Source organism: Plectropomus leopardus, chromosome 16 (genome assembly GCF_026936395.1).
Source record: "Plectropomus leopardus strain MGB_pleo_1.0 chromosome 16, ASM2693639v1, whole genome shotgun sequence".
Lineage (NCBI taxonomy): Eukaryota > Metazoa > Chordata > Actinopteri > Perciformes > Serranidae > Plectropomus > Plectropomus leopardus.
In genome coordinates, this window is record NC_142191.1 from 32,677,719 (window position 1) to 32,692,285 (window position 14,567).

At 44.7% G+C, this 14,567-nt stretch overlaps 1 protein-coding gene and 2 non-coding genes across 3 annotated transcripts; 2 read left to right on the forward strand and 1 right to left on the reverse strand.

The window, feature by feature from the left end:
* Positions 1–5,260: 5,260 nt before the first annotated feature.
* LOC148186978 (uncharacterized) lies at positions 5,261–6,572 on the forward strand. Its single transcript, XM_088089623.1, has 5 exons — positions 5,261–5,403; positions 5,526–5,683; positions 5,782–5,925; positions 6,042–6,258; positions 6,358–6,572. Exons 1-5 carry the CDS (start codon positions 5,296–5,298, stop codon positions 6,490–6,492), a joined length of 762 nt encoding a protein of 253 aa, XP_087945749.1. The 5' UTR covers positions 5,261–5,295; the 3' UTR covers positions 6,493–6,572.
* A 4,506-nt stretch (positions 6,573–11,078) lies between these two features.
* Positions 11,079–11,151, forward strand: trnav-cac (transfer RNA valine (anticodon CAC)). Its single transcript has one exon. It is a non-coding gene; the product is annotated as a tRNA-Val (tRNA).
* A 684-nt stretch (positions 11,152–11,835) lies between these two features.
* Positions 11,836–11,906, reverse strand: trnag-gcc (transfer RNA glycine (anticodon GCC)). The gene has a single exon. It is a non-coding gene; the product is annotated as a tRNA-Gly (tRNA).
* Between the last annotated feature and the right edge of the window lie 2,661 nt (positions 11,907–14,567).

Here is a 14,567-nt window from a genome sequence, read left to right on the forward strand (position 1 = left end):
CCTTCCTGACAACAGTAGAAGAACCAGCAGTGCTGCGGGTAATACGGCTGCTACTCTCCTCTGAAGACTCACAGCTGTTGAGTTTCTCCGCTGTTGCGCTGGAACGGGTCAGGTAATCGGCCACCATTGACTTTTGAGCATCAGAGTACTCTTTAGTTGCCGTCTCATAGACTCTGCGTGCCATCTGGCTGGTCACTGGTGTGAGGTTGTACCTTTTGTGCAACCGGTGCAGGTCATTGGAGGCACTGTGGATCTGCCTCCCTGCAGTGGAAAGGAAGAATCTCTCTTCTCCATCCATCTCATCCTCCACATCCCTCTTGCGTTTCCTGGTGCCTCTCTGGAGCTCTGGCCGCACCAGTCTGTAGTACGCATCAAACCACTGTTGGCAGAGGACAAAAGGAAATTGAGATTACTTTCTGCAGGAACAGAAATTATGTTCTGACAGAAAATGTGATGAACTTACACGCTCCTCCTGCTCTGACAGGGCGAATGAGGCCACTTGCTGTGCTGCTGTCTTGTGCTCCTTTACCCCAATGACGTAGTGTGATTCGCATCTTCTCCTGGAAAGCCACTCCCTGACCTGTAAAAATAGGAGGATATCAAATTAATTAGTAGTGTTAATGACTAAAATATCAAGGGGAAATTTGCCAATGCAGACCAAAATAATACGGAAACACTCACGGTCATGTGATCCACCACGCCCGGTCGTTGGAGGTGTCGCAAGATCACAACAGCTGAGAGGTAGTACACCACAAGGAGCCTTTCGTCAGACCCCAGGATGTCAGGACAAACCAACAGTTTATCCATAACTGCCAAGAAGTCCTTCTTGGCCTTCTCCAGAACAGCCACACAGTCTGTTGTTGACAACTGGTGTTTGTCAATCAACATGTTATGCCTATGATAAAAGAAACAAACAAATATTTAAAAACACATCATATTACAGCAGACAGAGAGAGGACTACCAGTTCTTCGCCATTTACATGGGTACAATCACAAACCTCAGCTAGATGATCTCCTTCTTCGATTGCTTGGAAATGATTTCCTGCAAAGATCCAATGAACTCAGTGAAGTGCTGGCACTCTTTAAAAAAGGCCTCATCCTCATGCCTCATGTTGGTTTGGACAGTGTGGAAACCCAGGAATCTGTCAGGGGAAGTAAGAGGATTTGAGTATGTACATGTACTAACAACTGGTCGTGCTGCGGAGTAATGTTCAGCAGCAAATCCGCATCAAAATACAGAAGCTTGGTTGAGAGACTCATTTACTAACAAGTTACCACACTGTTGACATCATCATAAAAACAAAATTTGCTACCAACCTTTTCAAGCTCTTGAGGTAGTTCTGCTGTGTTCTCTTTTTCAGTTTTGCCTCAGAGAGCTCACGGAGGTACTGTCGCAGCTTCTCTCTATCACCGACAAACTGCAGGGATGGTGCCTCTGGGTCAGCATAATAGAGATACCGAGCAACATTTTCAACCTGAAAATAAAAGAGATCATGTTAAATTGCCTTCTAGTCATCCATGTGGAGATATCAGCCAGACACGCTGATATCCGAGCTGACACCGTTCTGTCATCAGGTGGACAGGAGAGGAAGAGCTGAGTGTCATCAGCATAGCAGTGGTAGGAGAAACCATGGGAGCGGATCACTGCACCGCGTGAGGTGGTGTACAGAGAGAAGAGTAGGGGACCAAGCATCGACCCCTGAGGAACCCCTGTCGATAGGCCATGTGACCTAGACACCTCTCCTCGCCATGACACTCTGAAGGATCCGCCTGTGAGGTAGGACTTGAACCACAATAGGACAGAACCTGAGATGCCGAGCTCAGAGAGTGTGGAGAGGAGGATTTGATGGTTCACCGTGTCAAAGGCAGCAGACAGGTCCAGCAGCAGTAGGACAGAGGATTGACCAGCAGCTCGAGCCAGTCTCAGTGACTCAGTGACTGACAGGAGTGCAGTCTCAGTGGAATGGTCACACCTGAAGCCAGACTGAAAGGAGTCAAGTAGGTTGTTGTTCCGCAAGTGTTCAGAGACCTGGTTAAATACTGCGCGCTCCAGTATCTTCGACAGAAATGGTAGAAGTGAGACTGGCCTGTAGTTTTCAACCTGGGCGGGGTTGAGATTAGGCTTTTTGAGCAGTGGGGTGACACAGGCTTGCTTAGAAGTAGCAGGAAAAGTGCCAGTTTTTAGGGAGGAATTGACAATGTGTGTGACTGCAGGTTTGATAGTGGGCAGGATGGTCTGCAGGATGCAGGTGGGTATTGGATCGAGAGGACATGTTGTAGGTTTTGAGCTCAGAAGAAGTCTGGAGACCTCATCCTCGGTCAGAGGAGATAAAGAGCAGAGTGAAGCGGCAGTAGTGGGTTTGAGCTGATTGGGCTGGTCAGGTTCAGAGAACTGGTTGCTGATTGCAGCCACCTTTTCAGTGAAAAAGGAGGAAAACATGTCTGGGGTCAGTGTAGTGGAAGGCTGAGCAGCTGGAGGAGAAAGCAAGGAGTTAAAAACCATAAACAGTTTTCTGGAGTCAGTAGCAGCACAGATCTTGTTCTGATAGAAGGCTTTCTTAGCAGACTGCAAGGAAGAGGTAAAGGAAGCAGGTTTCTGTTTGTATCAGGACAAATCAGTGGGTTCTTGGGATTTACGCCACTTTCTTTCTGCTGCCCTCAGTCCAGTTCTTTGTTCTCTCAGAACTTCAGAGAGCCATGGACTTGGTTGTCTTTTCTTGGCTGGTTTGGACACCAGGGGGCAGAGTTTGTCCAGAGAGGATGCCAGAGAGGAACAGAGTGTTTCTGTAGCCTCATTAACAGAAAGTGAGGAGAAGTGTGAATGGTCAGGCATGGCAGAGCTCACCTCATCAGACAGCTGTGCTGCTGTGAGGGACTTATGGTTTCTGCGGAGGGAAATTGTCTGAGTGGGTGTCTGCAATTGCGGAAAGGCGGCTGCAAATTTTACCAAGAAATGGTCTGACAGGTGTAGTGGGGTAACTGTCACATCTGCTATGGAGCAGTTACGAGTCAGCACCAAGTCAAGGACTTTACCAGCTTTGTGGGTAGGAGGAGAAGGAGCTAGTACAAGTGCAAAGGAGGAGAGGAGTGCCAGAAAGTTGTTTGCCAGAGTACTGTCAATGTGAATGTTCATGTCTCCCATGACAATCAGTGGTGTGCCATCATCAGGGATGTCAGAGAGTAACATGTCCATTTCAGAGACAAAGCCATCCAGATTACCCCCTGGTGGGCGGTACACAACCAGAATATATGCTTTGATGGGAGCAGTGACATTAAGAGCATGATATTCAAATGTTGTGTTGCTGCTCAACGGGCGCAGTGTGGAAAAAGACCAGTTGTCAGGAATGAGCACGCCAGCACCGCCTCCTCGTCCAGTGGAGCGAGGGGTGTGGCTTAGCGTAGCGGACTCAGAGAGTGCAGCTGGTGTAGCTGAGTTTTCTGGGCGGATCCATGTCTCAGTCAGGGCTAGGACCTGAATGTCTGAGAGTTTCACTAGTGAACTGATGAATTCTGTCTTGTTAACTGCAGACTGACAGTTCCAAAGACCAAAGGTAACTGAGTGTGGGCTGGGACCATTTTCTGGGTGTTGCGGATTGTGTGTACGGCAGACTGTGTGTCTTTTCCGGTTGCCAACAATGACCGGGATGCGTGAGAGACACATTGTGCGTTAGACTGAAAACAGACAGGCAGCAGCGGTAGTCGGTGTCCTTGCTCGGTGGACTCGCATAGGGTCTTTACCCTGTGTGGTCTTCACAGGTCTTTACCCTGTGTGGTCTTCACAGGTCTTTACCCTGTGTGGTCTTCACGCTTTGTGGGCTGACGCTTTCGCAGACGCTCAAGCGCAGTCTGTGCCCTTTAAGGTACCTGAACACAGTCACAGCTGTTTCCAACTTGACTGATTGCGCCCAGCTGAACCGCCCCTGTCTGGTTTCACTTGGACAATCAATAGAGGGTGTGACCCGCATCAGCTGACCTCACCTATTGTTGCAGAGAGAAACTGAAAGTCCAGTGTTAAGCACTTAACAACCCCTCAACACAAAAACAAACCCAAGCAAGATTCACCTTACCTAAAATGGCTCAACCTTTTTCTGTCTAAGAGTCAGTGCTTGTTTGGTTGCAAGGAAAAGAGTCACATGCCGTTCCTCTCCATCCATTTCAAACGTGAAATGTTTGGGCATGACGTTGGCCTTCTTTTTTGAACGCTTGATAAACCGGCCTGGAGTCTGCTGTCCAGGGTGGCAATCACAGCTGCTCACTTCTTGGCCCTCACTGGCTGTGACAACACGTCCATGATCATCACAGACCACCTCACCAGTACAAAGTGTGCGCTTTGTGAAAACTCTTGTGCCCTTCCCTTCAGAGTGTTGGATGCAAAGTCCTTTCCACTTCTGTTTCTTCACAAGTCTCTGAATCTTTGGGCAGTTCATGATGTTAACGTCAGATCCAGAGGGTCTCCACCCGCCAAGAAGTTGTCGGCTTCCGACTTTACCGACCCATGCCTGCTTTGCAACACAGCTGCTTATGTGTTGGCTGATGCCAAGGGAAGAGAAAAAGAAGTTGTGTTAGTCATGAAGATAATAATTTAGGACTTTGAATCATGTAATTATGTTTACGTGAAAATAATGTCAAAAGAAAATACTCACAGTGAACATATTCTTGTCGCAGTTTCAGCTGCCACTTCTCCCAGCACTCATACACCTTTCGCCAACAGGACACACCCGGTAGAAGTTCCCATTTTGGTTTTGGCCCATGAATTGAGACAGGATATTTCTCCAGTAGGGTTTGAAGTGACGCCTCAATTTCCTTCCTGACAGCAGTAGAAGAACCAGCAGTGCTGCGGGTAATACGGCTGCTACTCTCCTCAGAAGACTCACAGCTGTTGAGTTTCTCTGCTGTTGCGCTGGAACGGGTCAGGTAATCGGCCACCATTGACTTTTGAGCATCAGAGTACTCTTTAGTCGGCGTCTCATAGACTCTGCGTGCCATCTGGCTGGTCACTGGTGTGAGGTTGTACCTTTTGTGCAACCGGTGCAGGTCATTGGAGGCACGGTGGATCTGCCTCCCTGCAGTGGAAATGAAGAATCTCTCTTCTCCATCCATCTCATCCTCCACATCCCTCTTGCGTTTCCTGGTGCCTCTCTGGAGCTCTGGCCGCACCAGTCTGTAGTTCGCATCAAACCACTGTTGGCAGAGGACAAAAGGAAATTGAGATTACTTTCTGTCAGACTTCTAACAAGTCTTATCCCACATTGCAGTGACCGAGATGTGAACTACTCTGTCACGCCCAGGAGTCACATGCTGGAGAAGGGGCTTTATCAAAAGCATCCCTTGGACCATCCCCTGCTGAGGGACTTTGCCACACACCTTAAGATTGAGCTCCTCAATGAAAGTTTCAAACAGGAGGTGAGGACCATCTTTACACACCCTGTTTATTAGAAATGTTAATTAGAAAGTTAATAAAAGATGAAGCAAGGAGCAAAAGTCATGATTAGATTGTATTTTAAAATTGTGTATTTTATTTTCAGGTTGAAAATGTTTCAAGGTACCTCTACTATGTGGACCCTGAGGCACCATCCCTGCAGTTTGTTAAAAACAGAGAGAAGCTCCGACAGTACCTCCTTGAACTGTCTGAGGCTAAACTGAAAAAACAAACGCAGCAGAACTACCTCAAGAGTTTGAAAAGGTTGGCAGCATTTTATCATCATTATTATTATTATTATTATGGTGTCAACAGTGTAGATGTTACATGTGTAACATAAATCCCTGTACTTCCTCTGACAGATTCCTGCTTTTCCACACTATTCAAACCAACCTGAGGCATGAGGATGAGGCACTGCATACAGAGTGCAAGCATTTCATTGATTTCATTGGTTCTCTCCAGAAAGTCACATCCAAGCAAGTCAGCAAAGAGATCGCCCAGAAGAGGTAAATTTAAGTGTTTGTCCGCATGTGAATGGATTACACTACAGAACTGGCAGTCCTCTCTCTCCCTGCTGCAATATGATTTCTTAACACAGTTGATGTTTTTTTTTTTCTCATAGGTATAACATGTTGATTGACGAGCAACAATTAACACCGGGTGACTGCCGAGCTGTGCTGGTGAGGGCCAAGCCGCACTTTTTGGAGATTATGAAAGAGCTGTCTGACAGTTGTTCTGGCACCCTGGAGCCTGCCCAGGCCATCTTTGTGGTGTACTACCTCGAGGCCATAATCATCCTGCAACACCTCCAACGACCGGGCGTGGTGGCGAACATGACTGTGAGTGTTACTGTGCTCTTTTGGTCTGTATTGATATATTTCTCCAGACAGCTAAGCCATTGCATTTACTAATCATTGGGATATCTTACTTTTTTACAGGTCGGTGAGTGGCTTGACAGGATTGAAAAAAATCAACTGTACGTGATTGGCGTAAAAGAACACAAAACGGCAGCACATCAACTGGCAGTGTTTGCCCTGTCACAGGAGGAGGAGCGCGTAAGTTCATCACAATGAGATCATATTTCCTGTCAGAACGTGCTCAACAGCAGAAATGAATCTTAACACCCTTCTCTCCTCTGCCAACAGTGGTTTGATATATACTACAGACTGGTGCGTCCACAGCTCCTGAGACCCTGTAAGAAAAGGAAGAGGGGCGTGGAGGATGACTGCAGTGCAGAAGAGATGTTCTTTGTCTCCTCCACAGGGAAGCCAATTCACAACCCCTCTAATGACCTGATGCGGCTGCAGCAAAAGTAAGTGAATCATTTCCCCTCTCTGCTCATGTGCTGTTCATCACCGTCTCAGATGAGATGTCTCGATACATTTCTAACATACTGTTCAAACTTGCATTTTAGATACGATCTCCCGTGCGTGACCAGCCAGATGGCGCGCAGAGCATTTGAGACGGCAGCTCACTACTTGCCGGAAGATCAGAGGTTATTGGTGGCCTTTTACCTGAACCATTCGAGTGCGACTGCTGAGAAGCATTACCGCATGAAGCAACGTGACCTCATGGTGAAGACTTCTCAGCTGTTGAGCAAAGTTTCAAGGTGAGCATGTTTTATATTTGCCAAAACAATGCAAACGTAACCAAACACACCATAATCTATATTTAGACAATCTGAAAGTCTAATGTTTTTCTTATAATCTCATTAATTTCTTTTGTTTCATGTAGTGCTGAGGCTTCTGGGGAAGGTACTGGATGTGAGCTTTCTGATGCCTGTTCCAGCCGTGCTGTCCAAGACTCACCAACCAAACAGCCAGTGATCTGTCTGCGAAGGCTCCGGCTGATAATGAGAAGGTCAAATTCTTCACCGCATTTGAAACCCTACTGAAAACGTACCCTCTGTCACTGTCTGGGAAAGGGCCAGAAGTGAAACACCGGAAGGATGCGTCTGAAAAATTTGAACGGAAACTTTTCACATACTGGAGGAGGAAGCAGTTTGAAAAGCGTGTTGAACATGTCCGCTGTAAGTAGTTTTCTTACCATATTTCACATTATTTTCAAGCAAAAATGATTGCACTATTCAATGTTTTCAATTATTGTATTCATGTCTAACAAAACTTTTGTTATTTATTTTGACAGCACAATTCAGTTGGCGTGCGCCAACAAGAGATCGTCTCGAGGCTTGGATAAAGAAGCAGGGATGGAAAAACACTGGCTGCATCGCTGATAAAGTACTCAACAACTGGGCACCGTCTGGATCGGAGGACACCATCATGGACAGTAAACAGATTCAGATGTTGGTGAAGACACAGAAGTGGATAGGACTTCATATCAACAAATGTGAAGACAAGGGCAGAGGGATCGTCCACGACCCGCAGATTTGAGGCTGGCGAGGTGCTCTGCGACTACCACGGAACGGTTGTCACACATCGTGAGGGACAGAACATTCACAAAAGCACCACTGGCAAAGAGACTGGCCATGCCTTCTTTTTTACAAATAAAAAGGGTGAGAAAATGTGCATTGATGCAAAATCAGAAACGTGTGATTGCCACCCTGGGATGCAGACTATCGGCAGGTTGATCAACCACTCGAAGAAAAAAGCCAACATCAAGCCGAAGTACTTTAGCGTGGAAATGGACGGAGAGCAAAGAGATGTCATCCTTTTCCTCGCAACCAGGACTTTGATGGTCAATGAAGAAGTTCTGTTTGATTATGGTGTCAACAAGAACTTTAACGGAGAGGGTCAAGGACTCGACAGGCTCAACTAACGTCATGCTTTAGACATTCTGTTGCACTTCTGTCTACAGTGCACTGCATGAATACTGCACCACCTGTACATTGCACCTCCCCTCCCTCCCACTCTCTCCAGAGACTGCAACAGATCACTTTCCAGTTTGGGCATATCAGATGAATATTTATTTCTCTCCTTTTTTGTTTCATTGTTTTGGTTTCTGAATGCATATATATCACCGTGCACTTTGGCAACATATATTGTGACTGTACTTTTAAATATGTCTGTCTTAGTAAAGTGTGGTGTTGCTAAAGCAATAATTTGTCTCCTGTGTATCATTTGGGGAAAGTCGGCACAGGTAAGAGTGAGGGCCAGAACAAAAGCAGGGTCGTTACAGGAACGTGGCTCATCGGGGGATGGGACATGGCAGAGCAGCAGTAGTAGTAGAGAGCCAGCACAGTGCCCTGATAGTGTTTGGAGCCCACAGTATTTAATGGCATTATAACCCTGACCCCTAACCTACAGGCTGACCATTGAGGTCTACAGTTAACTCATTTGGGGATTGTCAGCATAAATGCTGATACTTCCCCAGGAAAGTGAATTTAGCTTTGCTAACGTAGTGAGGTTATTCAATGAAGTAAAGAAATACTCTGGGGTGAAATACAGCTTAATTTACCTTAAATCACACCTACAGGTCCTGGGGTCATAAGAAAGGATTCCACAGACCAGCTGCAGTGTTAGGCCAAAAAAATTGTATTTATTCATTTTTTTAATTTTTTTTTTTCCCCAGACGGCTCCTGTCATGAAAGCAATCTATGTGTTGCATTTGCAGCGCATGCGCTGAAAATGTCCTTAAAATGGGCGAAAAACACCATAAAAAGACACAAGGGGTCATGAGAAAGGATTCCACAGACCACTCTGCAGTGTTAGGCCAAATAAAAACGTATTTATTCATTTTTCAAAATTGTTTTTCCAGACGGGTCCTGTCGCGAGCAATCTATGTGCTATATTTGGAGGCCCCTGCACTGAGCTGAAAATTGGCAAAAACACCATAAAAAGACACAAGGGGTCATAAGAAAGGATTCCACAGACCACTCTGCAGTGTAAGCTCAAATAAAATTGTATTTATTCATTTTTATATAAAAGTTGAGCCTATTCTTATCAATATTATATAGTTTATGCACATATGCATCTAAATTTAGCACTTAAAAAACAGCTCACTTACATTCGTTGAGTTTGACTTTACGTTTGACACCACAGTCGGAAAAAAAACACTGTCAAATGGAAAATCCCCAGTGAAATCACTGCTGCTCCAGTCGTCTGTCACTCAAAGGACAAGATAAACTCATCTCCTTAAAAAGTGGGGGAAACAGCGCCACCACAATTCCACTTTTGGCCAAAAATATATTGTATCTGTAGTGATAATTGCTACCATAGACAATGAATGGGAAAAGTTAGTGATCACTATATCCGGCTCTTGCACGAGAGGTCCCCGGTTTTGAAACCTATGACACGTTTTGGAACAACTTGTTGTTTAAACTGTACAACGTGACCATAGGTCGCTTTCAGCACTTATTAACCAAGCATGGAAGACTAATATCTGATTGTGGCTTTACGCAGCACAAAGCTAGATATTAAGTTACCGTAGTGTAGTGGTTACCGTGTTTGCCTAACATGCAAAAGGTTGCTGGTTGGAGACCAGGTGGAAACTATAAGAGATTTTCATTATCATGGCGATGATCAAGAGGTCTGTAACTTCTAATGTGTCCCTAAACGCGGCCCTCAGGGGGAGTACATTTGTGGTGGTGTGCTGTTTGGCAGCATGTCGCAGAACATGGAAATGTGCTGCTGGTATAAATCTGGTCAGGTGGTCCCACAGCTTTGGTATTGGAAGGATTTAAGGTTAGAAATTGCTGTTAACCAACTCTAAGTCCATAGATTGTGTTTTCTGACAGACTGAGAGGATGTCGCAGTGACACAGTAACAGGAGCTGACGTCTTCAGCTTCTCTGAAGGACAAAAGAGGCACATGGACGTCCTCTGCGGGGACACTGAGTCTCATCCACCACAAGGTTAGGTATTTGAAAGGCGCAGGCTCATTCCCAGAGTTGGTTTACTGGAAGGGAAGGAAAAGTTAGATCTGTGTTGCTGACGAACACTGTGATTGTGAAGCTTTGCAACTTTACCAAAATAATTACAAAGTCCCAGGCATATTTCTTTTTCGACAAAAAGTCAGACAATGACATGCATTGCTACGACTACACAAAACTTTGCCAGAGCTCAAACACAAGTACAAAATTTGAGGTACTTGTACTTGAGTCTTTTCTTTTCATGCTACTTATACTTTCGACTCCAAAACATTCAACAGCTTTTTTCTACTTTACAAATGAATATTTTTGTGCACAAATCATATAAAAATGTAAAAGTAGAGCAATAGTGGCGCTCACTACAGTGGCACTCAGGATAATACGTCAGGATAATATACATAATGTCCAATGTCTGCAAAACTAAGGACATGAATGTGGACTTTACAAAGAAGCAGCAAAGAACTACGCCCCCCTTTGGCTCTGTGATGTTTGTGGAGAAGCCCTTCGATGGTGGATCGCATTACTTCCGCCAAATGTCTGTGGTCCAGGACTTAAATAAGGCTTCCTGTCCTAACTGGTGAAAAGCTGGTGGTTTGAGGGAAAAAAAATATAGACAGCAGTGCTACCCCCCCCGTCAGGTTTAAAAAGAAGGATTGTGATTGTGTTTTGTTTTGTTTGTTTTTCAGAATTTCAGAGGTATACACCAATGATTTTTGTTAATGGACAAAATATTATTTGATATATTTTCCAGCTATATTTCCAAACATGTTTTAAACTATTACTACTACTCTATAGTGGATCCCCGATGTTCCTGAACGGCTCCCATTGATATCACATTTCTGTAGTGTAGTGGTTATCATGTTTGCCTCACATGCAAAAGGTCCCCAGTTCAATACTGGGTGGAAACATTGTTAAACTTTCATTATCATATCTCAAAAGAGCACACATTTCTGGATGCCTAATGGCGAGCTGCTGCTGCTGGCGTTGATCAAGAGGTCTGTAACTTCTGATGCGTCCCTGAACGTGGCCCTCAGGGGGAGTACATGTGTGGTGGTGCTCTGCTGTTTGGCGGCATGTTGCAGAGCTGTAGAGCCTCGTGAGGAGTTGTAGGCTACAAAACTAAACAAACATATACTTCATTCACATTTACAACCTCAGGGGATGCCGGTTATTCCTCTGGTCTTTGGTAAGTGCTCCTGTGTAGCCCATATGTGCTAAGTACTGCAAAGGACAACATCATTGGCTGGAAATCAAACCCAGGCCTCCCACATAGCAGGTGAGAATTGTCCTACTGAACCACCAATGCTCATTGACTCCAAGTGTATGCATGTGATGGCACGTGCATACACCTGGAAGTTTGACTCACCGCCTTCTGCACCAAACAGACACAAAATGCAGCTAAATTTCAGATAGCAGCAAGCCTTTTCCTACCCAAGAAAAGCAGGGGGAAAAGAGTCACAGGTGTTGCTTCTGGTGTGGTGTATGACATGTCACTAACGCCAGCATCTTCTAATGCTCCTCTTCACGGTATTAACTGCAAGAAGACAAAGAAGTTGTGCAACCATTGACTCCAAACAGCAGTAAAGACACAGTGCATTGGCCGGGAATCGGACCCGGGTCTCCCGCGTGGCAGGCGAGAATTCTACCACTGAACCACCAATGCTCACATGGCAGCAACAGCCACAGCCACCGTTTTTTTGACGCAATCTTGTCTTCATATTCTTCCTAGGCCGAATCAGGCAGCACACAACCGATCCATTTTGTGCCCATCAAGACTGCAACAGCATGTCAAACGTCTTCTTTCATGGGGACCTGCACAGAGTCTGAGGGAGAGAAAGCCTGGGTAAACAAAGCTAGTTGATCGCCACTGTCGTGGCACCCATGTTGAGTTGCAGTCTTTGTGGAGCCAGCTAGGGCAAACAAAGTCCTGCGCTGTCTAACTTACAAAGTAGTACTAAGTGGCTCAGTACCTGCCAATTGCAAATGACTTTGAGGTGCTTTCTGATGGTGTTCAACATTTCTGCTGTTTGCTCACATTCTCAACTCAAAGAGGAAATGAAACATTTGATGACATGAGATTCAGCTGAAGAAACTGTTTCTAATCAGCTGAACATGTCATCAAAGTGTTATTGTGCTCAGAGCTCCTCAGAGCTCCAAAATCCAGGTCCCAGGTGTGCTGCTGATCAGGAGCTATTGGCTGCAGCTGTGATGTTCTCCTTCAGCTGCTGCCAATCAGCCTGCTGGGAGGCTCTATAGGGAGGTGGGCTTCTCCTGCTCACTTGCTCGTGTGTTTCCAGAGAGTCGACACCTTCAGTCGGCTTTCTGTGCTTTTGCTTTTTGACTGGTGATGTGAGTTGAGTGTGTGTTGGAAGTGAGCTTCTTCTTTTGGCCATTCATTTAGTTTCCCCTCTATTCACTGACTCCCACTTTACTTTGGTTTGGGGAGCAAATCTTTGCTTTGTCTATCAGTCAGAGAGAATCAGTGGAGGCTGCTGGGAGCTTTATTTATATGTGATGAGGTTCTATCTGCAGCCTCTTGTGCAGCTCACGACGTTCTTGTAGAACTCTGCAGAATCCTGCACAGACTCTGAGGAGGGAAACTCAGTCTCATTTCAGGATAGTTGAAATAATTTCAGAGAATGAATCTCAGCAGTGACAGGTGAAGGATTTTGGAGCTCTTGACACAATAGTTGGCAATTCACTCACGTTTGTACAATAAAGTAAAGCAAACCAAAAATACACAATATATCCTAACAATTAATAAATGTGTGTGTGTGTGTGTGTGTGTGTGTGTGTGTGTGTGTGTGTGTGCTCGGTTATATGCACAACACTGATGAGGCAGTACATGGATTTGCCAAATGTGCATGAGGCTCAGCAGACTGCACAACACTATAATGAGGCACACAGAAAACCCCAGGCCTATGGAGCAATCAGCTCCTCCAGAAAAGCTGCTCTTCACTTCTCTGCCAGATCATTCTTCTTTTTTTTTTTTTTAAATTTACTTTTTATTCATTTTCTTTTAGCAACAAATACACTTGTGCCAACTGGGCACTAAAACATACAACATAACACAACATTAACAACATAACATGACAAGGGGAGGATTTTCATAAAACATGAGTCAAATATAAGCGCTTCATATAGAGATGCTTCTTGGAAGATAGAGAAAACATTCCTAAATAAAGAGTTAAACATTATCCTTGTAGTCTATATGAAATCAGGTCTTAAAGTTGACACATAACCGAGCCATTTTGACCAGTTCTCTTCAAAGATGTCAGATTGGTTTTTGAGTCTGAAAGTGATTCTTTCCATAACATAAATATCGTATATAATATCAATCCACTCATTAAGTGTTGGTTTGTCTGCTCTAAGCCATTTTCTGGTCAAAGCCTTTTTACAGCCCTCTCAAAAGGTATTTGTCTTTCTTTGCAAGTTGAAGCTCATCCAGATCACACAGGTATATGACTTTGAAGTTTAAAAACACATGTGTGTGCATGTGTGCTGAGGCTTCCCCAAATGAGAGAATTGGCTTTGCTAAAGAAGTGAGGCTTTTCAATGGAGTAAAGAAATACTCTGGGGTGGAATACGACTTATTATATATTAAATCACACCTACAGGTCCTGGGCTTTCAGAAAATATAAGTGTAGACAGGTTTTAAAGCTGTCTGAATGACGGGAATCCCCTAACCTACAGGCTGACCATTGAGGTCTACAGTTAACTCATTTGGGGATTGTCAGCATAAATGCTGATACTTCCCCACGAAAGTGAATTTAGCTTTGCTAAAGAAGTGAGGTTATTCAATGGAGTAAAGAAATACTCTGGGGCGGAATACAGCTTATTATATATTAAATCACACCTACAGGTCCTGGGCTTTCAGAAAATATAAGTATAGACAGGTTTTAAAACTGTCTGAATGAAGGAGGACCCTAAAACTATGGGCAGACTATTCAAATTTGTGATGGTAAATTTAGAAAGCAAAAACCCTAAACATGGGCAACGTATGTGCTGCATTTGCAGCGCATGCGCTGAAAATGCACCAAATGTCCTGACAATGGGCAAAAACACCATAAAAAGACATGAGGGGTCATAAGAAAGGATTCCACAGACCACTCTGCAGTGTTTGGCCAAATAAAATTGTAAGATACTGGTGTTTGTGGCCCTGGAGATTCTGCTGAGCTACAAGATCATGTTGATGGTAACCGGCATGAATGCATGGTCAACTTTCTGTGTGATCTGAATAAACACAGTACAACAAGCAGTAATGTATTGTTTGTTTGTTTGGTTTTTTTTTTCCTCACAGTAGGTTTCCTTGTATAACTATAAC

Coding starts and splice junctions, on each gene's coding strand:
- LOC148186978 (XM_088089623.1), top strand. CDS start 5,296: ATGCTGGAGAAGGGGCTTTATCAAAAGCATCCCTTGGACCATCCCCTG. Junction 5,684..5,781: donor TACCTCAAGAGTTTGAAAAG/GTTGGCAGCATT, acceptor TTCCTCTGACAG/ATTCCTGCTTTTCCACACTA. Junction 5,926..6,041: donor AAAGAGATCGCCCAGAAGAG/GTAAATTTAAGT, acceptor TTTTTCTCATAG/GTATAACATGTTGATTGACG.